Genomic DNA, 25542 nt, shown 5'->3' with positions numbered 1-25542 from the left:
TTGACTCTTGTTCTTTGTACTCCTCGGAGAAGAGGCTGGCTCTGTCTTCTGCAATCCCTGTAAAGAAACTGTCATTACATTTGTCTCTATTGACTAAATCGCTGCACTCTCCGCCTGTTCCTTGACTTTCCAACAATCATTTCAATTCTAATCCTCTAATGACTTTGCATCTCCTTCCAGCTTGGTCTAATCTAGGAGTTTGATAAGCGCATTCTGCACTCCATCATCCAGATTGCTAATGAAAGAATTGAATACTACTGAGCCTGGGGGAGGGCCCTGTGAAATCCATTTGGCATACATCTGACAGTCAGGGATTAGTTTTGTGATCAGTGTTTCATCACTTGGCAGCAGTTTCATCTGGGTTTCATTTCTCTCGTTTCTGTGAATGTCAGGATTTCTGCAGACAGCTATGTGGTATCTTCAGTTTTATGCTCTGCCCAAAGCCTGGCCTGCTGTCGGCTCCTGGAAGTCACCTGGATCCTTAAACTGGGTTTCCTCTCTACAGATCACTAGTTCTGCTCGGCTCTGTTCACAAACTCTGCTTTGCCCAGAGCTTTTCTGGAAGCCGCAATCAAGTTCCCTGCCCTGAGGAGCAGAGCTCTGCTCCTTGCAGCACGTGTCTACGGCCGGTTCTGGTTCCTCTCCTTTCCCAGGCATCTGGAGCTGTCCCACATGGTCAGAGCTCACTGCGAGTGCCCAGGGTTCTCCTCGCAAGGCTTTGGCAGCTCAGCCCGGGCTCTGCAGGTCTCTGTCAAAAAGCAAAGCTGCAGAAACGGGCTCCAAGGCAGATACTGTCCCCAGCAGTGCGTGGTGATACTGCCAGATACTGTCCCCAGCTGGTTTGGTGATAGCTGCTGCGTGGCTGCAGCCATTTGTGCAGTGAAAAGCTCAAGGAAAAGGCAGCAAAGCCTCTGGTGCTCGTCTTGCTGAGGCCATCCTGCTCTGTCTTTGTACCCCTTGCTTGTCGCATCCCACTTTGTACCTTGACCTTCCTCAACCTCTTCCGCATCTGTCACACTATAGTTGGGAATTAGAACATTATGAATGGTTCCCCTTAAAGCCTTAAAGATTTACACTTTGATGTTATCTTAACACCCCATTTGTATTGGCTTTTTGCTGCAATACAAACAGGTCGTTAGATGCATTTTCTTCAAAGACTTGTGTCTTGTTGCTTTAAAATAGACATCATGGGCTGAACTTTGCGATGTGCAGGCATGTTGCCCAGGCAACAGAATATTCCCAAATGGAGTAGTTTTGTTAAAGAATGTCTTCAGATAACTGTCATTTTGCTAATTTAAATTAAATTTTAGCTGATGGTGTTTGGATTTCTAATTTGGTGATGTCAGATCTTGTGATGTCATGGGAATGAATAAATGTCATGCTACATATATAGATTACAAGTGTTCAGTGTTAACACCTGGAAGGAAGCGCTGAAGCCAGTTGATATTTTGCCATTCAGCTCAGCTGGGAACTCTCATTGTTCCTCAACACATGTGAAACTCGGTAACAGCATAGAATCATAGAACAGTTTGGGTTGGAAAGGACCTTAAGTTCCAGCCCCCCTGCGTGGGCAGGGACACCTCACACTAAACCATCTCACCCAAGGCTCTGTCCAACCTGGCCTTGAACACCTCCAGGGTTGGAGCATTCACAACCTCCCTGGGCAACCCATTCCAGTGCCTCACCACCCTCAAAAGCAAAGAACTTCTTCCTTGCATCCAATCTAAACTTCCCCTGTTTAAGTCTTAACCCATTACCCCTTGTTCTATCAGTGCAGTCCCTGATGAAGAGTCCCTCCCCAGCATCCTTATAGGTCCTCTTCAGATACTGGAAGCTGCTCTGAGGCCTCCACGCAGCTTCTCTTCTCCAGGCTGAACAGCCCCAATGTTCTCAGTCTATCTTCATATGGGAGATGCTTCAGCCCCTGATCATCCTCATGGCCCTCCTCTGGAGTTGCTCCAAAAGCTCTATATCCTTATGTTGAGGACACCAGAACTGCACACAATGCTCCAGGTGAGGTCTCACAAGAACAGAGTAGAGGGGCAAGATCACCTCCTTCGACCTGCTGGTCACGCTCCTTTTGATGCAGCCCAGGATACGGTTGCTTTCTGGGCTGCAAGCGCACACTGAAGCCGGCTCATGTTCATTTTCTCATCGACCAACACCCCCAAGTCCTTCTCCTTGGGCTGCTCTGAATCCCTTCTCTGCCCAACCTGTAGCTGTGCCTGGGATTGGGTTGGAAAGGACCTTAACATCATCCAGTTGCAGCTCCCTGCCGTGGGCAGGGACACCTCACACTGAACCGTGTCACCCAATACTCTGTCCAACCTGGCCTTGAACACTGCCAGGGATGGGGCAGCCACAGCTTCTCTGGGCACCCTGTGCCAGCGCCTCAGCACCCTCACAGGGAAGAGCTTCTGTCTCAGAGCTCATCTCAGTTTCCCCTCTGGCAGGTAAAACCATCAGTGCTGCCTCCATCTTCCTCCGCTATAGCTGGGAGACTTCTTCTCCATGCCCCTTGTCATTTGGGAAGGATGCATTCCCCGGGTCCTCCTAAGCACCTGCCTTCTTGCCTCTTCTTATTGCTCTCTACAGTTGTATCATCTGCACCCATGGTGGACCAAGGACAGACCTGTGCCTTTTCTTCTTTGTGATAGATACAAAATGTTTTATCCTGGTAGATTACTGCTTTATTTAGCTTCTCTTATCAATCATAATGCAGTTGAACTCTGAGCTTCCCATTGCTGGAGTGAGAGTCTGAAGCCTATGAGCAGACTATGTGCCATGAACAGTTTCTATCATTGTGTACCAGGCTAGAAGTGGTTTTTCAGAGAGGACCAGCATGGTTGCACACAGATTGAGTACATGCCCAATGGAAATGCTCCAGCCCAGCTGCAGGCACAGGATGTGCATCCGCCTCTCCCACATGCCACCTGTGTGAGCTGGGGACGCGTGCCTGCTCTCGTCGCAGCCCTGGGCTCTGCTGCAGCACAGGGCTCTCTGCTTGCCAAGGAGCAGCTTCCATTTGCCTAATGAACTGCTACTAATTTTTTTCTCAATTTACCTGCTCTGAGCTTCCTTCGAAGCCTCCTTTGATTTCATTTGATTTGTTTTCTCTCTCTTTTCATTTGAAGTTTGTCTTGTAAAAATTGATCAGGTTTCTGGCCTCTTGGCTCCCTCCCACTCCTCCTCCAGTCTTCAGTGTGAGACTGAGCTAATTCTGAGTCAGATCCAGCTCGCTTTGATTATCCAGATGATGTTGCTGTCTTGAAATCTTCCCTGACCCGCAGCAGTTGCCTCTGGTTACAGATGTTATACAAGCCTGTGCTTTGCACAGGGAGCCCTGCGCTTCCCAGCCCTCAGGCTGAGACTGGAGGCTCTTGGAAGGTCTGTCAGACCCATCTCTAATTCTGGTGGTAAGGACCCTTGTCTGCTGCATAGTCCCTTTGGAGCATCCCTGAGTGCTGGCTGGACCCAAGACCAAGCTGACCAACTCTTCCTCAGGAGGACCAGCCTGTCCTCTGTATCCTCTTCTGCCTGCTCTAGACAGCACCATCCATCTCGTGTCCGTCTGAACACAGCAGACAAGAACCACCCTCACTGCTGTGTCTCCCCTCTTCCTGTGTCTGAGGAACTCTTTTTCCAGGCACTGATCGCCCATGGACCTTGCATTCATCTCCCTGTGACAAGGAACTGTGGCTTGATGTTTTAAGGCACGCTTTGTGTCACTGGGAGGTTTTTGTGCAGATGCCATCGTGGCTTTAGCCAAATCTGTCATTCTTCCTTTGCACACTCATCTCCTGAATTTTGGGAGATGCCCCAGCCCACCTTTGGTCCCTGCAGAAAGCTGAGGCTCATTTCCAGAGTCCTTCTGCAGCACAACTCATTCATGGAAGTTGTGCCTTCAGGACATGGCACTTGTCACCCTGCGTGACTGCCAGCACAGCACTGCAGTGGCCTGCAGGAGTCACAGTGGGGTGTAGGAGAGGTGACACCCCCTTGCCAAGCCTGCCACTGATGCTTGTACTGTGCTTCCTGGATACCACACCACTGCCCATCCTTACTGAGGGCTATCAGCCCTGCTGGGAAAGCCAGTCTTGACAGAGGTGAGATTCATGCCTCAGTCTGGAAGTCCCATTTCTCCTCCTCCAGCTCAAAGGCTTCCTGAGCATAATGGCTCCAAGGTGGCGCCTTATGGTTTGTTCCTGCTTCTCAGAAGTATTCAGAGAAATGATGGGGGACATCACAGCATAGAGTCATAGGGCCCCAGCCTGGTTAGGGTTGAAGGGACCTTAAAGCTCCTCCAGCTCCAACCCCTGCCACGGGCAGGGACCCCTTCCACTGGAGCAGCTTGCTCCAAGCCCCTGTGTCCAACCTGGCCTTGAACACTGCCAGGGATGGGGCAGCCACAGCTTCTCTGGGCACCCTGTGCCAGCGCCTCAGCACCCTCACAGGGAAGAACTTTATTATCTCCAACCTGAACTTCCCCTGTTTCAGTTTGAACCCATCACCCCTTGTCCTGTTGCTATAGTTCCTGATGAAGAGTCCCTCTTCAGCATCCTTGTAGCCCCCTTCAGACACTGGAAGCTGCTCTGAGATCTCCACACAACTTCTCCAGGCTGAGCAGTCTCAGTATCGATACCAAGTGATAGGATAGTTTTATGATGCATCTCTTTAGGAGAATCATCATGTTTTTCCAGTGGCTCCATGTGCCTCAACTGACAATACTGAGGATGTTCTCCATCTCTCTCTTAGCCTAGAGCTAAACGGTTGTAAGCTTTGGACAGTTTTGTTTCCCTTATATTTACATGTACCCATTATCTGAAGCAGCCCATTCACAGATGTGGCAGCATGTCTAGCTGCCTGGCTGAAGTGCTCCTTCAAAATCAAGAGCTCCAGGTGTGGTCCATAGGAGAAAATCAATGCTTATTTGCTGTGTTGGCAAGCTGGGTGTTGGAAGCATCGAATCTCCTGCATACACATGGCTGGTCTGCAGGCACAGAGGGCATTTGAGATGTGTTTGTCCCAGATCAGCTGTGTAGCTCACCACAGGAGCTTTGTCTATTGCCTTCAGGAGGTGTTGGGTCTACAGCATAGTCATAGTGAGTGACCCCAGTGACACTGCAGATGAGCTGCAATGGGATGGCAGCACACACTGCTGTGAACATATCTAGGCTCGATGCTCATATGGCAGCCAGATGGAGCTGCCATATGTGAGCAGTAGGATTGACCTAGTAGGATTGCCAGATTTCTGGAAATCTAGAACAAATGTAGAACATGCCTGAAGTCAGTCTGGCTGAGAAAAGCGAGAAACTTCAGTGGGTCCAGCTGTACAGCAGTGCTACCAGGGTCAACTGTGGTGAGGAAAAAGAACCATTCTCTGTTCTCTGGGATAATGGAGAGGTCGAAAATCCTCAATAATTGGAGAAGTTGAGGCCTTGGACACTTGCAGCCTTCTCCAGGCTGACCCAGCCCAGCTCTCTCAGCCTGGCTCCAGAGCAGAGCTGCTCCAGCCCTCGCAGCAGCTCCATGGCCTCCTCTGGACTCGCTCCAGCAGCTTCACGTCCCTCTTGTGCTGCTGCCCCAGAGCTGGATCAGGACTGCAGGGGAGGTCTCCCCAGAGCACAGCAGAGGGGCAGGATCCCCTCCCTGAGCTGCTGCTCACACTCTGGGGGTGCAGCCCAGCACACGGGGGGCTTCTGAGCTCAAGCACACACTGAATTCAGGTCATGGGGAGCTTCTTCTCACCCAACATCCCCAGGTCCTTCTCCTTGGGCTGCTTCATTCCATCTCCCCCAAACTGTGTTTGTGCTGGGGATTGGCCCAACCTGTGTGCAGGCTCTTGGTCATGTTGAACACCACGAGGTTCACACAGTCCCACCTCTCCAGCCTGTCCAGGTCCCTCTGGATCCCATCCCTTCCCTCCAGCATGTAACTGCACCACACTGCTCCATGTCATCAGTAAACCTGCTGACAGTGCTCATTCCCACTGTCCATGTCACCGACAAAGATGTTAAAACAGGATCAGTCTCAACCCTGACCCCTGAGTAACATCACTCGTCACTGGTCTCCACTTGGACATCAATTTGCTGATCTCACTTCTTTGGGTGCAACCATCCAGACAATTCCTGAGTGGTCCATCCATTAAATCTCTCCAATTCAGAGACAAGGATGCGGTGCAGGACAGTGTCAAATGCTTTGCACAAGTCCAGGTAGATGACATCAGCCGCTCTTCTCTTACCCACCAACGCTGTCACTCTGTTGTAGAAGGGCACCAATTTGTCAGGTGATTTGCCTTTAGTGAAGCCACATGCCTGTCACCAGCCGCCTCCTTATTTGCCACGTGCCTTTTCCATAAGCAGCAAAGAAAGTGGAGGTTGGTTTGATTCAGAAAGTCTTTCATTTCTCAAGCTAGAAAATCATAGAATCACAGAATGGTTTGGGTTGGAACGGACCTTAGGATCATCTAGTTCAACCCCCCTGCCGTGGCCAGGGACACCTCACACTAAACCATCTCACCCAAGGCTCTGTCCAACCTGGCCTTGAACATCGCCAGGGATGGAGCATTCACAACCTCCCTGGGCAACCCATTCCAGTGCCTCACCACCCTCACAGGAAAGAATTTCCTCCTTAGATCCAATCTAAACTTCCCCTGTTTCAGTTTGAACCCGTTACCCCTTGTCCTATCACTACAGTCCCTAATGAAGAGTCCCTTCCCAGCATCCCTATCATCCAGGTCACTTTTTAATGTATTGTCAAAGCTGTGAACTCCTGCCCCTGAACTTGAGCTCTTTGCCTTCCTCTCTTCCCACTTTGTGAAGATCTTAATAGCTTTTACACCAGCCGGATGCTTCCCTTGCTTCAGATGCATGTGCCTGGGAGTATGTGGCTCTCACCTGGTTGAAAAGTTTTGCTACTCTTCTGCCTCCCAGGTTCCTTGGTCTCCTCTTTGAGACCTTTACAAGGTGGTATATCCAGTGCTGGCAGCCTGTCTGTGGGCTTTGCATGTTGCAGGACCCATCCCTTCCTCATCACAGGGAATGGTGCATTATCCTGGATGCATGAGGTCTGCTGTCTCCATGGCATCAACAGGATGAGTAGCTTGGCTCTGATGTTAAGATGGCATTCCCATGTGGAACATCTGGCTCATTGCTTGACATCAGATCATTTATCTTCTGTGAGGAAGTCAGACTATCTTCTGGTAGTCACCAATTCCTCTCTCTTTGCTGTATGAGCACTAACATTGCTAGCAGTGGAACATTGAAATATTCCTGGAATTTCCATCCTTGAGACTTCCTTTTCTTTTTTACCTTTCCCCAAAGGCTGTTGCTTTTAACTTAGAGCTCACTGAACGCTCCCTTGTGCAGCCTCTCACAGGGTTTTATGTGCAGCACAGCCAGGTGGGTACAGGAACGCTGCCAGGGCTGGGGAAGCACCAGCCAAGGGGACAACACAACACGTGAAACCTTTTCATCTCCTTTGCTTTTTCCGGGTTGCATTGAGAAGTGTGACCAGCAGGGCTCTCCTCCCCCCCGGGATTTACATGAGGTTATACTGCTGACAGCTTCTCATTCGGTGTGTTTCTTCTCGTCTTTCCTGGCAGTTGTAATGCTTCCCAGGCAGGGAGAAGGGCAGCTCCTGGAGCATCCGCTGTCCCACCTCCGGGCCCGCTGCGAGTGGGGGGTGCAGTGGTGGGAGACCTCCACCTCCTGCAGCTGGACTGGGGGGCCCTGGGGAGCGTGCACTGGCAGGAGTTGCTCCTCTGCAGCACAGACACTCACTGTGCATCCTGTGAATCATTCCCAAATCATGCATCTAATGAGTCTCAGAACTGGTCCTTTGAAGCTGGATTTTCACAGAGATGATGTTCATTTGAGGAACTTTGAAGTTGGAATGCTTTTTCTCATTTCTGCTTTCCACTCTTTTGTCAGTTTGGTTGGATTTGCTTTCAGATTTCCCCAAATGCAGTCATTTGCCCTTTCCTTGCCTGCTCAAAGAATGTGACCTTTGGGAGAGCAAAGCTGGTAAATGTACACGTGTGCGTAAGGAGAGGCAGAGAAAGATCCTGGTTTGAAACAAGCTTGGGGGAAACCAGAGATTCGTACTTTGCTGCTGTGGCCTGATTTGCCAAAGGCAGAGGGAAGGTTTCCTGTTCTCCAGCCATCACCAACTGCTTCCAGCTCCAGCTGAGGAGGTGGAGCACAAATTCTGGGCCTCAGAAACACAAAACCCTCCACATAATCCTTGTTGTGCTGAGGATAGTAAGACTATTTCTGCTGATAAAGGATGATAGTAGAGGTGTGCGTGCTGTACTGAGTCACCACGTTAAATATATCCCTTCGTCACAAGTTGGTGGTGGAATGCAAATGAGCCTCGTGTTCCTAAAGCTGTTGTGGTGGGAGGGCAGGGAAGCGCTTGGCAGCTGGAGCTGCCAGCACTGCCCTGACTTTGCCAGTGTCGGGAGGGTTTGGTTTCTGCTGCCTGCCTCATCCAAGGCTTTCCTCTCAAATGCCAACCCTAGCTTTAAAAGAAAAAGGAGGTTTTGATGGTCCCAGCATGGACAGGCAAATCTCAGCCTGTTCTGACACCTTTTCATGCTCTGAGCTGCAACATAGGATCATAGAATGGTTTGGGTTAAAATCATCTAATTCCAACCCCCTGCCATGGGCAGGGACACCTCATACTAGACCATGTTGCCCAAGGCTCTGTCCGACCTGGCCTTGAACACTGCCAGGGATGGGGCAGCCACAGCTTCTCTGGGCACCCTGTGCCAGCGCCTCAGCACCCTCACAGGGAAGAGCTTCTGCCTTATCTCCAACCTGAACTTCCCCTCTTTCAGTCTGAACCCATCACCCCTTGTCCTGTCACTCCAGTCCCTAATGAAGAGTCCCTCCCCAGCATCCTTGTAGCCCCCTTCAGACACTGGAAGCTGCTCTGAGGTCTCCACCCAGCTTCTCTTCTTCAGGCACTTTGTTTTCACCCAGCCCAGCTTGATCCAGCTATTCCTTCCCCCATCAGCTGTGGGTGCTGCTGGGTGAGGGAATGGTCTGGGAGGCTCAGTGGGGACTGGGATTGCTGGGAGGGATGGGAAGGGCAGAGGGGGCTGCAGATTCCGGGGGCACTGCATGGAGGGATATACCAGGTTAGTCCAGAGCAGTTTTTCCAGTTTGTTTTCCTGACAAGCAGTCCTGGGTTTGCTGTACTCCCACCCACCTCCCTGTGGTTCTTTCACGTGATAAAAGAATGCTTTTCACCTTGTTCTGAAAACACTTTTGCCTCTGCTGGCTGTGGTGCAGCTCTGCTTTGGGGTTTATTTTTTTCTCAGATGTATAAGAAATCAACAAGGAGTTCAAGTGATTTCACCGATCATGGTATCCCAGCCTGGTTTGGGCTGAAGGGACCTTGCAGCTCATCCAGTTCCAGCCCCCTGCCATAGGCTGGGATACCTTCCACTAGAGCAGCTTGCTCCAGGCCCCTTCAGGAGCGTAGGTACTTCAGTTTCTCTCCTCTTACTCACGTGTTGAGCTCCCTTTGTGTTGGCTGCTGGTGTTCTGCAGTGTCTCAGGACACGAGCATCGCAGCAGCAGTTCCTGGAGTAAGACAGACCAGTTCTGCCTTTTTCTGGCAGACCCAGGGTCAGCTTCTCACTTCCCTTGTTCCTTTGAGCTCTCCAAGAGTCTTCCTGTGGAGAGAAGCCATGGGATGGGTGGGGGCAGAGCAATGTTTAATGTCTGTCTAAAGCACTGTGGCTTTGCTGGAGCGAGTGCTGCTGCAGCTTTGTGAGTGGAAGTGGTTCCTCGGCCAGCACAGCCTGGGGTGGGCAGGATTTAGTCCTGTGATGGTTCAGGTGGGATGTGCAGGCAGCTCAGCTATGGGCAAGTCACCTTTCACCAGCTAACCAGGACTCACTGGAAAGCCTCAGGCCCCAGAGCATCACGTCAGGACCTGCAAGACTTGAGATAAATTCCTGGCTGGTGTCAGGCGTATGAGCACCACCAGGCTCGGAAGGGAAGGGCTCTCTCAAGCTATTGGCCTCTCTTGTTGCACAAGCCATGGCCATACGCTCTCCCTGTGGTGGTGAGGGCGTGTTTCCACCTCGGGATGACTGACTGGGTGAGCTGAGGCAGAACAATCACTGGCTCTGCATCCCATGGGAAGCAGCTGTTGTTACTCCATATGGCAGACCCTGTGCAGGACCGGTGCTGCTCGGAGCCGCTCACCTCTCTTCCCTCCTCTCGTTGCAGGTGGCCATCATTGCAGGCAATTTTGAACTGGCTGAAATCATCAAAACCCACAAAGAGTCTGATGTTGGTGAGTTGGAGCTTTCTTCTTCCCCCTTTTCTCCCTTTTGAATCTTGCTGTGGAGCCCAGGGCTATGGGACTGTGTGTTGACGGTGGTTTCCTGGTGCTGCCGGCAGTGGCAGGTGGAAGCTGCAGCTTGCAGCCACTTTTGGGTGGGGGAGTGGCAGGACAGAGCTGCTTTCCTCCTGGGGCATCAGGATCTAGTCTGTTTATTCAGCCCAGCGCTTGCTTCTGACTGCTGAGATTGCCAAGATCAAGAGTCAGGCAAACATTTAGTCTGGAGTAGCTCTGAAAAGGTCTTCCATAAAATAGCTTACATTGCTCTCGCTCTCTGCACCCTTGAGGCCATTTCATCCTGGAGATCCTCTCCTGCTAAAGCTCTTAACTGGGCTGGAGCAAGGAGGAGACATTCTCTGTCTCAGCAGGGATAATGGTTATAGAGCTGCCCTACACTGAAGCTCGTGTAAGGCAAAGCAGCAAAGCAGCAGCCATCCTGTTTGTACTTGCTTCTTTATGGAGGAACGTTTTAGGGTTTTCTGGTCAGCCTTTTTCCTTGCAGCATCTCTTCTGTCCTCCTGTGGAGTGGGTATGACAGTGCGGTATGTTCCATGCCAGACTGAGCTTTAGTCAGGTATAAAATCAACACTTGTTGAGTTTTCTTGAATTATTCCGAGAATGTATTGGTCCAGAGCTCTGTGGAGCAGGGGAGGAAGCAGCGCACAGTCAGCTCTCAGCATGTGAGCCTCCACAGAATGTACGGAGTCACTGGGTCAGCAGCTGAAAAAAGGCTCGTGGAGTTTGAAAGAGCCACAAAGTATTGATCTTGGTTCTCAGAAGTGGCTGTGAGTGTAGCAGCCTGGGCCCCAGGACATCCTTCATCGCATCTTTTCTCAGCAAGGCATCGCTGATAGCTGCAATCAGCTGCTGGGGAGTTTTGGGAAGATTAAGCATCAGAAAGGACATGGAGAAAAGCCTGAAAATTCCTAAAACTGATGTCAGTGGACAGTGCTTGCAAGAAAGCCTCCCTATTATTTCAAGGGAAAAGTGACTCTTTGCTATGAGAGGGGCTTTGGAGCAGGTGACCTCCAAAAGTCCCTTCCAGCCAGGACCCATGATTGACTGGCGCAGTGACTTCTGTTGAAACAGTGGAAGGAAAAAGGCAGGGAAACACCTCAGGTCAGCGAGTTGTTCTTGCTTCAGGAAGGGCTGTCTATGTAAAGTAGGTCAGGTAACAGTTGCAAACTGAGAACAGGCAGACCAGCAGGTCCAGATGGTTTCCACCCGGGGTCAAGGGAGCTGGCAGAGAACTGCCCGAGCAAGGGGAAACTGTTTTCTGAAGTTCATTATGAACGGAGAGGTGCGAGTGTGTGACTGGGAGTGCAGAGTGGTGTTACTGGGGAGAGGAATGGGCTCTGCTGGGTCTGGGCTTTGATCTGATAGTTCCATCAGAACAGGTAAAGAAATACTGAAACAGAGAATCTGGGAAGAAAGGGAGCACAGGGAGTGCTGGCTAATGGAGAAATGGGTGTTGGCTGAGGAGAAGCTCCCCATGACCTGAATTCAGTGTGTGCTTGAGCCCAGAACCCCCCCCTGTCTGGGCTGCACCCCCAGGGAGTGAGCAGCAGCTCAGGGAGGGGATCCTGCCCCTCTGCTGCGCTCTGGGGAGACCTCCCCTGCAGTCCTGATCCAGCTCTGGGGCAGCAGCACAAGAGGGACGTGGAGCTGTTGGAGCGAGGCCAGAGGAGGCCATGGAGATGCTGCGAGGGCTGGAGCAGCTCTGCTCTGGAGCCAGGCTGAGAGAGCTGGGCTGGGGCAGCCTGGAGAAGAGAAGGCTCCTGAAGGGGAGACCTGAGAGCAGCTCCAGTGCCTGAAGGGGCTGCAGGAAAGCTGGAGAGGGGCTTGGGACAAGGGATGTAGGGACAGGCCAAGGGGAATGGCTTTAACCTGCCCGAGGGGAGACTGAGATGAGCTCTTAGGCAGAAGCTCTTCCCTGGGAGGGTGCTGAGGCGCTGGCCCAGGGTGCCCAGAGAAGCTGTGGCTGCCTCATCCCTGGCAGTGCTCAAGGCCAGGTTGGACACAGGGCTTGGAGCAAGCTGCTCCAGTGGAAGGGGTCCCTGCCCGTGGCAGGGGTTGGACTGGATGAACTTTAAGGTCTCATCCAGTCCAAACCAGCCTGGGGTTCTATGAATCTTCTCAAATTTCCAGTGTCAGGCTGCACTTGTCTGTCTCAGACAAGAATTGGTGGCCCCCACCGTCAGAATCATTTGGAGAGGACCTGCTGTGTTTAGGCTGATTTGGAAGGATGGTTTGCAGTAGCTTTTGCTCCATTCTGCAGGACAGCCCTTAGCACCCAGCTGTACTTCCAGGCTCCTGGAGCTTTTATGTGTTTCCGTCTGGATCCGGAGAGCTCTTCTGTGCTGGAGCTGACTGCCCCTGCCTGCTGTGCTTTGTTGTGCAATGTAGAGCAATGCTAGAGGGTGGGAACTGAATTTTTCAGGTGAAAATAACCCAGAAACTGTGTTCCAGAAGAAGACCCGATGTGCTCCATCTGCTGACAGGCAGCCACTGAGCTCACGGGTCCAGCCAGGGTTACTCAGTTTGAAGTGCAATGCCCAGTGTGGATGTGGAGGGGGATAGTAACAATTCTTCACAGCCCACAGGGCTGCAGGACTTCCCATGTGGGCTTCGCTGTGGTTCCCTGTGCTCAGGTCTCCATCCCTTCAGTCAGTGCTGTGTATTTGGTCCCAGACACCAGCACTGGAGTCCAAGATTGGAGTTGAAGGCTGCAAATATGGAGGATGGGGGAGAACATGTGCTTACAAATAGAAAACATGTGGAGACTGGAACTGGGCTGTTAAAGAACGTTCTTGCTCCAGGTTTCCCACAGCACAGCCTCAGAAGTCCAGTTCTTAGAAAATAACTTAGTAATTGAGTGGTCCAGGAATAGGAGCATCTTGAGCTGAGCTTTTATATCCTCATGTTCCCTGCCCCTGACCATCACACACTGTTCAGTGCCTTGTGTGCACCTCTTGGTCCAATGGTGAACGTTGGTCTGTGGTCTCCTCATCCATCATTGGGCTCTTTCCCATCACTGGGCCCTTTTGCTGAAGCCGCCTTAATTTTTTTCTTATGTGTGGTTTGTTGCTCCTTGCAACAGGTCTCAAGGCCTTGGTTTAGGCCTGAGCCTAAGCATAAGTTGGAAATAAAGTTCACCCTTACCTAGGTGGGGGTTGCTAGAGCCTTGGCCACAAGGAATTAACTTCAGCTTCCCATGCTCATCAGCTACTCATGCTAAGCAAGACCACCCAGTCAAAACAGCTGAGCTAAAGGAATCCAGCTAACTCAACTTAGTTCACAACAGGGCTGCTCCATCACTTCTGTCTGTTTCCTTATTCTCATGTTTTACGGATCTGCAGAGAGTGCCATGAATAGCAACTGCTGCACTTTACTGCCTTGGTTGGACCTGAGAGCTTGTATCCTGATGGCTTCTCAGTGCTACCAACAGCCTCTCTGTGGCGTGTCCTGGTGGGTATGCTTGTTGGTCAGTCCAGCCTCCGCCGTTGCTCATACGGGAATGGTTTCTGAGGAGCAGAGAGGGAAGCCCATTCCGTTTCCCAAAGCAGCAGGAGGGTCTCCTTGCACGTGGCTGCAGAGCCTTGGCTCCAAATGCTCCAGCACATTTGGAGATGATCTCAGTTGAGCGCATTTACTGGTGATGCCCTGGGGACGTTCTCAGGCCACCTGCTCCCTGCTCCAGGAATCTGCAGTGGTTTACATGGGCCGCGAAAGGAGAGCTTGCTCCCGGTGTCTGGCTCCCAGCACAGCCCCTGGCAAAGGCACTGGAAAAGGGCTGTGTGCTGAATGAGAACACCGGGAGCTGGCCAGTACCAAACAGTGCAACCAGGCTAGTGTCTGAACCTTGGGGCCTCCTGGCACGGACGTCTGCTTGTCACAGTGCTGTTCAAGTCTTAAATCCATGTCAACGTTTATCAGTGAAATGTGTGACTCTGAGGTCAGGTGTGCACCACAGGCCCCGGTTTTCACCACAACATCTGCAGTGGTGGTAATTGCACACGGTTTATATCAGCTGGGTGCTGTGCCAGCTCCTCAGTGGTTTCCATGAGCCATCTTTTGGGCAAGGTCTCTTAGCCTGCAAGTTTTAATGTATTTGTGTCAGAGAATTAGTGGCTGCCTCTGCTTTGTTATCCTGACACAAATGTGTCTTCCTGCTTCTTCTAGAAACACTTCTGCATCCACAGGACAGCCCAAAAAGTTTTTTTTGATGTTCCTTACATTCTGCAAAGCACTTCTTTCTCTTTACTGCTTGAGCTCCCCTTGAGTGCATTGTAACTTTACATTGATTTCAATTCTTTTCCACAATGACAGAATAAATACATTCTGCAGCACCCACTGATGTCTTCATTCTGCCCCTTTAGTCCAAACGGGGGTTTTACCCCAGCTACCTGACTTCTTAATTTTGAGGTTATAACTTCCATTTGTTTGCAAATGTTTCACAACCTCCTGATTTTCATTCATATTTTCTCTCCCTGCATGAAAGTCACTCTGGAGGAACAATATAACAGTAGTCCCATGATGGGAAATCAGCCCAAAGTGTTACATGTACGTAAGAGTGGTTGGGGCTGTCTTCCCCATGTAATATAGTCAGGTCATGATTCATGGTCACTAAGCAACCACCAGCTTCAAGTCAAAGGAATTAATTCATTATCAGTCATAAGGAGCCTCAAACAGTTACCCCATATGACACTGGACACCCTTTTGTTGGAGGATGAGCATCTGCAGCTCTGGATGAGATCACTGGCTTTTGTTTGCCGAACTGAAGTGCTCCATAACAACACAGGTTTTCCTTACGTGTGCTGGCAGGGGTGGGGCATAACCCCCATCCCTCAGTGACCCCGTGGTGGTCCTTGCTTTTGGGATGTGTTGGTCTCTTGGCTCACATCTGTTTGAGACCCCACAGGCCTGGGGTACATGAGCTGTGTCCCTGGCAGGACCTTTCTCTCTCCTGCTTTGGGTGAATTTCTTTCAAGGTATTGAGGCATAGAAACCTGGATTGGACATAGCAAAGCTCAGAAAACAAGCTGGTTGCCCAGCTCCTCGTGAGGTGTCCATCCCAGATGCGCGTGGCCTCATTCCCTAGACCCTTTTTTGTGTGAGCTGACACCAGCCTATTAAGGAGCATGATATACTAGGTAGGTTACAGGAGACTTTGGGCATTTAATTGTCAGTTGTTGCTGAGCAATCTCAGCTTTATGACATTTTACAGCTCAAAGCAAAGAATAAGTTATTTCTCATTAATGAGGGTGTCCTGGAGCCAGCCCAAGATCAGTGTCTCTTTGTCCTTGAGTGCCCTCTTTATCTGAAGCCCATCCCAGGTATGTCCATGTGCTGTGAAGCTGTCAGAAACTGTCTGTGGGAGCTCAGTCTGGGATTGCCCAGCATATAAACATCTTACATCTTCCAGTGCTGCTGATTCTTCAAGTTCTCCCCTATAAAGAGGAGAAATCCACCCCAAAGGATTTACAAGACGGCGTTTTGCTTCCTTAGGACACTATGACTTCATATCACTTGTCGCTAAGATTCAATAACTTGTTCATAATGGTCACCATTGATAAAACACAATGCCATTTCAGATCTTTGACCATCCCTGTTGCTCTGGTCTGACCTCTTCAGTCTCTACGATGTCTTTTGAGGTGGGGATTTCTACAGTGGCGCGAGGATGTCTGCTTTTGTTCTATGGTTTTGTCATGATATCCTGTGTGGGAACAGGGTTTTAACTAGTGCCAAGCTCAGAGGGAACTTTTACTTGTAGCTGTTCTGTAGGAGAGCTCGCACAGACAGACGTGTGTGACAAGCACAAGTAGAGGCTGTGACATTTCTTCTTCTTTCAAACCTTTCCCCTTGATCCCCTCTTGCAGACGTTTTTGGAATGTGCTAAATGAGGTAGATGTTGCAAATCTTTGTGTGGAGCCATGAATGTGGTATTGTATAATGGAAAGCTTGATTTCTTTTTGTCTATTTGTGTCCAGTTTCCTGGAATGTGTAACAAATGTGGATGCTCTTATTGAGCTTATTCTATTTATGAGGATACTTAGAAACCTGTGAGCTGGCAGTGCCCTCCTTTCTTGTGTGCTTTCTAAAATGAGAGCTTTTTGCTCACTGTTGTCAGACAGAACATTAAGCTCTGTGAGGGTTGGGCTCTGTTGGGCTCTGTTGGGCTGAGCAGCTCCTAAGAAAGGGTCTGGTTCTCTGCAGAAAATACAGGAAAATATTGTGGGACAAGTGGAGCAGGCCCTGGGTCCTGCCAGTGCTGGTCTTAATTACAGCAGAAGAGGGACAAGTTTCATGCTCTCCTTGGCACAAGTTCAGTCATCCAGACTAGGGATGTTCCACAGCGCGAGTCACAGGATGGTCACAGAGCACAGATACCCTGCAGAAATCACTCCTGGCTGGGAGGAGTGAGCTGGGTTGTATTTGGAGGCAGGAGCTGTTTGGAAACTGAGTTAAAATCTGGGCTGAGTAACCTCAACCAGCTTGAGCAATTGAGACCAGCAGCTCCTCACATTGTGGTTTCCCCTCTCTGAAGAGAAGCGCTGCTTGCACCTAGTGCTGTTGCTCAGACATAGTGCAGAAACTGCTGGGCAAGGAATCTTTCCCAGGATACAAACGTGACTGTGACTCTGTCACCTTGGTAAACCAGAGCACAGAATAGCTTCTGTTTCAGTATTTGCTTAATACAGATCAGGTTGACCAGCTTCTGAACCATTGCAGGGCTTCATTTTGAACACTTTCTGGGGTTTAACATCATTTTTAGAAGTGTAGACTGAATTTAGATGCATTTTTCTGTAGTAAGATTAGGGGCAAACAGACAACACTGCCACACCAGCTGGTTGTCTGCTCACTGCATCGGTCCTGGAGCCTCTCCTCATGCGGTTTGTGTCAGGACTCTTGGGCTTGTTTCGGTCTTGCTGCTTTTCAGGGAACAGTCCTATGGGGTGCAATTCCATTTGTGTTTCCCACATGCTTCGTCTTGCATCAGGCTGTGCTGAAGCGTGTTGGGATGACCCTGCCTTAACAAATGCGTGAGATTTCATTGTGTTGATACCCTTTCTTTTATGCCACAGAATCCCAGAGTGGTTTGGGTGGGAGGGACCTTAAAGCTCATCCAGTCCCAACCCCCTCCCACGGGCAGGGACCCCTTCCACTAGAGCAGCTTGCTCCAAGCCCCTGTGTCCAACCTGGCCTTGAGCACTGCCAGGGATGGGGCAGCCACAGCTTCTCTGGGCACCCTGTGCCAGCGCCTCACTGCCTTACTCCCATAAGTATTTCTTACTTATGTCCAATCTAAATCTGCCCATTTTGACCAAAGACATTTGGCCAGTGTCACTGCACCAGTCACTGCTTTGCCTGTACTTTTGTGGCTCACGATCTGTATTTTTCTACGGCATTGATAAAGTAAAAAATATAGATATGACTGTACCAGGAACTGATGGACTGGCTAATACCGGGCATTGTCCTCTCTGTTATTTGCCATTAACAGTTCATCATTGTGTCTGCTAAAATGTGCTCTGGTGACTTGTCCAGTAGCAGCACGTAACCAGAACATCTGAGGGGCAGCAGTTTCACCAGGCTTATGATGTCAGCAGGTACCTTTGTCAGCAAGATGTGAGCTGTCTAGGCCACCCTGCCTGGTATCAATTATATTCTCATTCCTTTTCATTAACTGATAAGTGTCCTAGTTCCATTTTTCCCAGCTTTCCCTAGAAGTGACATGGAGCTGAGCTCTCTGCGGGGTTCGGAATCATCCACTGCCCTTTCCAAAGCTGCCTCCCCATCCCTGGAGCTGTGGCAGGAGTATCAGCAATATAGGCCACGACTCCACAAGCTGCATTGCAAATTCCTTTGAACTTTGCTGCAGCAGCTTTCAACCTGCTGGTTTGCTGTACACCAGTGAGCAGGCGCTAGGGCTGCCCATGGGACTGGGGGGAGTGTTAAATGCTCCACCTTGGTCTGGAGTGCAGTTTTTGCCAGTACAGAAGGGTGTGGGGATTGGTTCCAAAGACAGGTCAGAAACCCTCTTTGAATAGTTGTAATTTCCTGTTGTTGTTGTGCACCTGTAAGTCTGACCGGTTAGGGGTTTCCTACGGGGGATGTAGCAAGAGCCTGACAGCGTGAGCAGGATCTTGCGTGCTGCCTGTGACAAGGTGAAACACAAGAATGAAAAATGCACCAGACTCCTGCCAGCAAAACTGTCCAGTGCTGAGATGCACCAGGGTGATGGATTTTATCTGAAGAGAAAGGCTGAACATCTCCTGTCCTAATATCACTCACAGGTGAATTGCCAGCACATGTCAGGAGTGCTTGGAGGGGAAAACTAGCAAGTTTCACTCACATGTATTTTAGGTTTCAGTTGACATTTTACAAATGCAGAGTAAAATGTGTTTCCAGCTGTGAAGGGCTGGTGCTGAGCAGGAAGATGGGAGAGCCGCGTTCGGGTGGAGTGAGGAGGGGCTGAGAGGTTCTGGTCTGCCTCATCATGGTACTTTTGATAGAATCACAGAATCCCAGCCTGTTTTGTGTTGGAAGAGACCTTAAAGCTCCTCCAGCTCCAACCCCTGCCACGGGCAGGGACCCCTTCCACTAGAGCAGCTTGCTCCAAGCCCCTGTGTCCAACCTGGCCTTGAACACTGCCAGGGATGGGGCAGCCACAGCTTCTCTGGGCACCCTGTGCCAGCGCCTCAGCACCCTCAAAAAGATAGATAGGAGGTATCTTGGAGTAGCCCCTTGGACAAGGGCGAGCGACCTGGGATGATGCACCGCATGAGGGGAGATGCTCTGCTCCTTCTCCAGTTTGCTTTGTAATTTTCCACTATTAAAATGTAAATGTGGCCTCTCAGCCTGGAGCTGTGCAGACATTTGCACTGCCAGCTTTGGCTCTTTCACATGAATATTTAACATCGAACCAGCACATCTAAATAACCTCCAAGTGTTGATTACACTTCGGTTCATTAGGCAGCAGCTTGGGGTTGTTTGGACCATGCTTCCGGTGCTGCCTGCCTGCCTGGGCAGTGCGGTGGTGCCGGGATCTCCTTGGGGAGCCGGGGCTGTGTCCTGCTCCCGCCACACCTGAGTGGTGTTCTGGCACCGAGATCCACGTGTTGTCCCTCTGGGAGGGCAAAAGACAGCCGTGGGAGCGCTGGCTGAGCCGGGCTGGCTGGGGCACGGCGGCGCTGCTCCGAGCAGCGCTGTCATGGAAACAGCAGTGATTCATTTCGCTGCGAGAAAGGCAGTAAACACACTTTGATTAAACTCTGGAGAAGGTGCAGAAGGAGCCTACAAAGCCGATGGGGGAACAGCACAAAGTTGTTTCGTTATTGCTCTCCTTCCCTTCCCCACTGGGGATGGTGCATCTGGGGGATGGGAAGAGGAAACCTTGGGCAGAATTGGCTGCTGCAGCAGCCCGAACCTGTCCTGATTCTGGCACCTGGTGGCTGGAGCTCAGGCGCAGCATTCATCATCATTACTGCTATTACCGTGACTTTGGGGCAGGCTGAGGAGCAGTGAGGAGCTGGTTGTGCAGCCACAGGCTGAAGCATGGCTTGGGATTCACACCGTCACTGGAACATCTCAGCATGCCAGAGCAGCCTGAGCCTCCCAGAGAGGAGGTCACCTGCCAACCCAGGGCAGATCACTCTGCCCAGTACAAACCGGTGTCACCAGGAAATTCATAGAACTTCCCCTCACACTGGGCACTGGTGAGGCCACACCTTGAACCCGGTGCTCAGCTCTGGACCCCTCACTGCAAGAGAGACATTGAGGTGCTGGAGCGGGGCCAGAGAAGGGCAATGGAGCTGGAGCAGGGCCTGGAGCACAAGTGTGATGGGGAACGGCTGAGGGACCTGGGGGGTTCAGTGGGGAGAAGAGAAGGCTCAGGGGGGACCTGATGGCTCCCTACAAGTGCCTGACAGGAGGATGGAGCCAGGAGGGGCTGGGCTCTGCTCCCAAGGAACAAGGGATGGGACAAGAGGAAACGGCCTCAAGCTGCACCAGGGCAGGTTTAGATGGAGCTGAGGAACAATTCCTGCCCCAGAGGGTGCTCAGGCATTGGAACAGGCTGCCCAGGGCAGGGCTGCAGGCACCGTCCCTGCAAGTGCTCACACAGCGTGGAGACGAGGCCTCAGTGCCATGGGTCAGTGGTGGCCTTGGCAGTGCTGGGGAACTGATGAGCTTGAAGCTGTTTTTTACCCTGGTTGATTCTGTGACTGTAATTCAGTGTCTCCAGCCCCATTAGGAAGTTGTTGTCTTTCATTCACCTCCCTCAGAACAGCAGCGGGTTTCCCCAAGTCTTTGCTGTTGGACACATGCTGCTCCCACCAGGAGAGGAGTAACCAGTGAGTCACACATTGGGGTGCTGGTCCCTTGCTTGCCCCTTCCAGCAAAGGACAGTTTAAACAGCAATAAGAGGATGCCTGGAGAGCTCCAGCACTGGGCCGGGCTCTGCTGGCAGTGCAGACTGTCGGTGTCCTTTGCCCACATCCCGCCCTTGTGTACCTGGGGGCCTTGGTTTTGTGTCTCCTGTAGCCCCTAGATGTGTTCCTGGAGCCTTTGCTGTCCTTGTGACCAAGTGCTGATCTGCTGGACTTTCTCATGCAAAGAAGTGCACCCGTAACACCCTTCAGCATCAAATTGCCTCCATCACTTCCTCTTGCTTCATGATCTGCAGTACAGATTTGCTGCAGCCCACATCCCATGCAGTGTGGGTACCTTTGCTGTCCTTTCTGCCATCTGGCTCTGGCACAGTCTCCTCCCTTGCTGTCTCCACCTTGTTGTGTAGCGCAGCTGATAACGTAGTTGTATCTCTGAGTATATCTAACTGCTGTCCAGAAAGACCCAGGCTGCATGGCAGAGCTTCCAGACTCACTGGACCTAAGTCTGTGCTTAGATGAGGGCTTTGGAAAAGCTCCAGGTGTCTGGGGAGACAAGTCCCATGTTGCTTATGAGCAGTAGCTTCCCTCTGAAGCTCGCTCATCCGGTGTTCCCGGTGAAAGCCAGGCTTTCCCGGGTGTCTGCTGTCATTTGTACCTCTCTGAGCTCTGTGCAGAAACATTTGATGTTGGTCCAGGGCTGGCTGCTGCTCCAGCCTCTCCCAGGGCAAGGGAGGAAGGTCCAGGCAGATTTTTCTAGCTCTGGAGTTTTTCTGGCTGAATACTTCCTGCTTAACTGATGTGGTGGGGTCCAGCCTTGGCCTTTCTGCAGCTGCTGCACTGCCCATTGGTGCAGCACCACTGACTGGGTGTTGCTGGTCCCCAGCTCAGGTGTAATGGGCTCACACTGACTCTCTTCTGGCAGGAGGGCTCTGAGCTCTGTTTGGTTGACTGATGCTGTGAGCACAAGGCCTTTCTCAGGTGGTGACCCCATGATCCCCTGGTTTCACCGATGGTGCTGATCCCTGGAAGCACCGTGGATGCACTCACTCAACTAGTATGTGCCCTGCCCTTTGGTTTGGAAAGTGCCCAGGCAGTGACTTAAGTGCTTTTATTACTGGGCAGCGTCTGGCACTTGGACTTAGAGTAATTCTGTACTTTTTTCCAAGAGCAGCTTTAGGTGACTGACTTGGCTTGGTTTGAGAGCAGCACTTGGAGCCTGGGAGAAGTTTCCTTCTGTTTCCAGTGGCTATTTACAATTTCTAATAATGTTTAAATCTGCCAGTACCATGACATGCATCCATTTAATATTTGCTGCTCTGATCATTTAAAGTGGTTTTCTATGAGAAGTGATACAGTATGAAATTAAATGTCTCCTGGAGATCCATCCTATGTCTGGATGACACATGAGCTCACATCAGCTGTCCTTGGCAACCAGACCCGTTCAGCATTGCTTGATGTAGCCAGCCTGACCGTGGCTTCCTCTCCAGTGTGTTGCATTGATAGAACAGGCTGTACATCAGCATGTTTTACCCCAGGGACTGCATCACATCCATGGCCCACACTTTGCTTCTTTCCATTCAACATCCCTCCTTGACTGTGGCCATTGAGTGACAAGGCTGAGAGAGCTGTGCTGGGGCAGCCGGGAGAAGAGAAGGCTCCTGAAGGGGAGACCTTAGAGCAGCTCCAGTGCCTAAAGGGGCTGCAGGAAACCTGGAGAGGGGCTTGGGACAAGGGATGTAGGGACAGGGCAAGGGGAATGGCTTGAACCTGCCTGAGGGGAGACTGAGATGAGCTCTGAGACAGAAGCTCTTCCCTGTGAGGGTGCTGAGGCGCTGGCACAGGGTGCCCAGAGAAGCTGTGGCTGCCCCATCCCTGGCAGTGTTCAAGGCCAGGTTGGACACAGGGGCTTGGAGCAAGCTGCTCCAGTGGAAGGGGTCCCTGCCCGTGGCAGGGGTTGGAGCTGGAGGAGCTTTAAGGTCCCTTCCACCCAAACCATTCCATGATTCCATGATTTGGGCCTGTTGTCCCAGTGGGCAGCCTGGACACGGGCACTGGCAGCACCGCGCCAGGCAGTGGGGCTGAGCCGCAGCAGTGCAGCCACTGCGGCAGAAACTCCCCCACCACGTGGTTGAAACTCATCCGAGACCAAGCTCATCGTGTTGCCATGGCAATGGGGAGGTTTACGGGAGCCTGGAATTCTTGTACTTTGAAGTGAAACTATTGGGAGTGCTCCGCACAGCACGGCTGGGATGTGCCTTCAGGGGGTGCCGCCAAGGCTGACACCGGTTGAGGCCTCCTCCAGTGTGGGGCAGCGTCCTGGTCAGAGCCCTGGCTGCTCCCGTCCTCTGCAGCCCTTCGGTGGTGGCCACGTGTTCAGGCCTCCTGTGCCTTTGTGCAGATTGCTGTGGGATTACGTGGCCTTGGGAGGGTGAAGCTGGGGAGTCCTGAACGTGGATGGGCTGGGGTCCCCTTTGGCAGGACCATGCCACATCTGAACGTGCCTTTGCGCAGCACAGGAGACCTCTGCGTGCTCTACCTGTCCCCTTGCTTTTGCCACTACATTTGCACCAGAAATGGGTGACTGTTGTTGACTCAAGCTCCTGCTGGTCACTGCCACCCGTCAGCAAACTGAAGCATCTTAAGCTTCAGGAAGGAAATGTGTTCATTAAAATCTAGGAGCATACATTCTTCCTGACCTGAGGTCTGCGGTGCTGCAGCTCCGCAGCCCTTCACCCTTCCAACCACCCTGCACTTCCTGTGTCCGCTCCTTCTCCTTCTGCAGAGCTCCAGCCTGAGGCAGAAGTTTGCATCCTCAGGTGCCTTCGTGAGGTCCGTTTTCTTCCACACGCTTCCAAGGGCTGGGTGGGTGGCAGGCAGGGCTGGGAGTCGCTGGTGGTTTATTTGGGGCACTGTATGTGCTAGGCTTGCTCCTGGCACATGCCTGGAGCTACAGATTCTTTTCCTCCCTGTGAGGGTGCCGAGGCACTGGCACAGGGTGCCCAGAGAAGCTGTGGCTGCCCCATCCCTGGCAGTGTTCAAGGCCAGGTTGGACACAGGGGCTTGGAGCAAGCTGCTCCAGTGGAAGGGGTCCCTGCCCGTGGCAGGGGTTGGAGCTGGATGGGATTTAAGGTCCCTTCCAACACAAACCAGGCTGGGGTTCTTTGATCCTATGATTTAGGCCTTTTGTCAGTCAGAGGAAGCAGTGGTTGGGGTGACTGCTGGTGTCAGTGTCCTGTGCATGTGTCTCCACCTCCGAGCTGGGATCACAGGGGTCCTGCTGGTGGCCCTGTACCCTCGTTGATTGCTGTTGCTGCCTCCCCCTCTAGCAATGCTCCTTGATGCTGTCTGAAATGCCACCTCCAACCCCTCCCGTGTGCCACGCTGGGCTCGCCTCTCCCGTGTGCTCCTGGGGCAGTTTCACTGCGGTGCTGCAGGGAGAGGGGCTGGAAGCAGGCGGAGCTGCATCCTCCTGGCCCTTCCTGCCCTCCCACCCGGCTCCACGTGCTCTCCCAGCCCTCCTGCCTTGCCGCCATCTTCCCCCCCAACCATGGTGGCTCTGTGCTGTGCTTTGGTGTCTAACGGCCCTTTCCGCTCTCTTGCAGTGCCTTTCCGAGAGACGCCCAGCTACACGAAGCGGCGGCGGCTGCTGGGCGCGGGCGGCCTGGCCTCCCCACGCGTGCTGCAGCGCTCAGCCAGCGACAACAACCTGAAGGCCGAGAGCCGGGCGTCCTACTCGCCGGTGCCGTCGCTACGCAGCCTCCCGCCGCAGCTGCTGGCGCAGATGCAGGAGGCGGCGGCGGCGGCGGCAGACGGCAGCGTGGGCAGCTCCGGCAGCGCCCGCAGCGCGCACAGCCGCTCCCCGTCCCTGCAGCGCGTGCAGGAGGAGAGGGAGGCCGACGTGCCCTCGCTCCGCAGGAGCAGCCGCGGCAAGGCCAGGTGAGGGGTCGGGGGGAGGCAGCTCCGTGCCATGGCCCGTGCGTGCTGTGGGCCCCACCAGAGACACCGTGGGCCAGCGGGCGAGGAGCGGGGAGGCTGGCGGAGCCCACGGAAGCCCCACGTCCCCTGTCTGTGTTGCTCTGGCTCAAGCACCGAGGGGTTCGTTCCTTGATTTCCTCAGCCCTCGCTCTCATCTCGTGTCTCAGGGAAGTGGTGAGTGCATCAACGCCGCGTTGTGCCGGTTGTTGCTATGACAATGATGCATCTTGAAAACCAACACTTCGAGGTGGCACATTGTGGATGAGCGAACACCTAACGCTGGTGTCCCGCCCGGCCGGTGATAGCGGTGGTTGCAGTTAGCAGTGTTCTGCCAATGGGCCATGGTGGTGGCCTTGCTCTCCTGGACCCACCAGGCCCGGAGTGGCAGATGGGTGCCCTCGCCTGACCCCCTGAGAAGTGCAGGAGCCTTCCCTGTGTGTTCTGTGGTTATGATGGACCACGGCTATTGGGAGCGATGCAGAACTTGTGTCCTCCTGCTGCTTCCCATCCCTTGCTGTCCACGTGCGGCGCGAGTGTCAGCTGTGACACTGCTCGCCACTGCTGGCACTTGCCTGCAGCTGGGAGCCAGGTCTGGGTGCCCACTTGATACAGGGGGATGGCTGCCGCTGCCCTCAGACAGCTGAGGTCTGGCTGCTTCAGCTCAGAACCCCCCGTGTGCTGGGTGTGCTGGAAGGCGTCCCTGCCTGTGGTGGGGTTTGGAACTGTGTGAGTGTAAGGTCCTTTCCAAGCCAGGCCAGTCCATGGCTCTTTGAGGTGCTGCGGAGAGTCTTTGGGGTCGAGGGTCCCTTCGGTGACAACT

At 52.4% G+C, this 25542-nt stretch overlaps 1 protein-coding gene across 1 annotated transcript in view; it reads left to right on the top strand.

The window, feature by feature from the left end:
• Nucleotides 1–25542, top strand: part of LOC133277041 (SH3 and multiple ankyrin repeat domains protein 3-like) — a 302090-nt gene that overhangs the window by 64113 nt on the left and 212435 nt on the right. The window contains 2 exon segments of the mRNA XM_061468551.1: nt 10245–10311; nt 24350–24683. Coding sequence (XP_061324535.1) covers nt 10245–10311; nt 24350–24683 — 401 coding nt within the window.

The sequence above is a fragment of the Pezoporus flaviventris genome, unplaced genomic scaffold (genome assembly GCF_033815535.1).
Source record: "Pezoporus flaviventris isolate CSIRO_AGI_PZ_B2104156 unplaced genomic scaffold, CSIRO_AGI_Pfla_v1 ptg000049l, whole genome shotgun sequence".
NCBI classification, from domain to species: domain Eukaryota; kingdom Metazoa; phylum Chordata; class Aves; order Psittaciformes; family Psittacidae; genus Pezoporus; species Pezoporus flaviventris.
The sequence above is the reverse complement of the archived record's forward strand: the minus strand, read 5'-3'. Positions and strand labels throughout refer to the sequence as shown.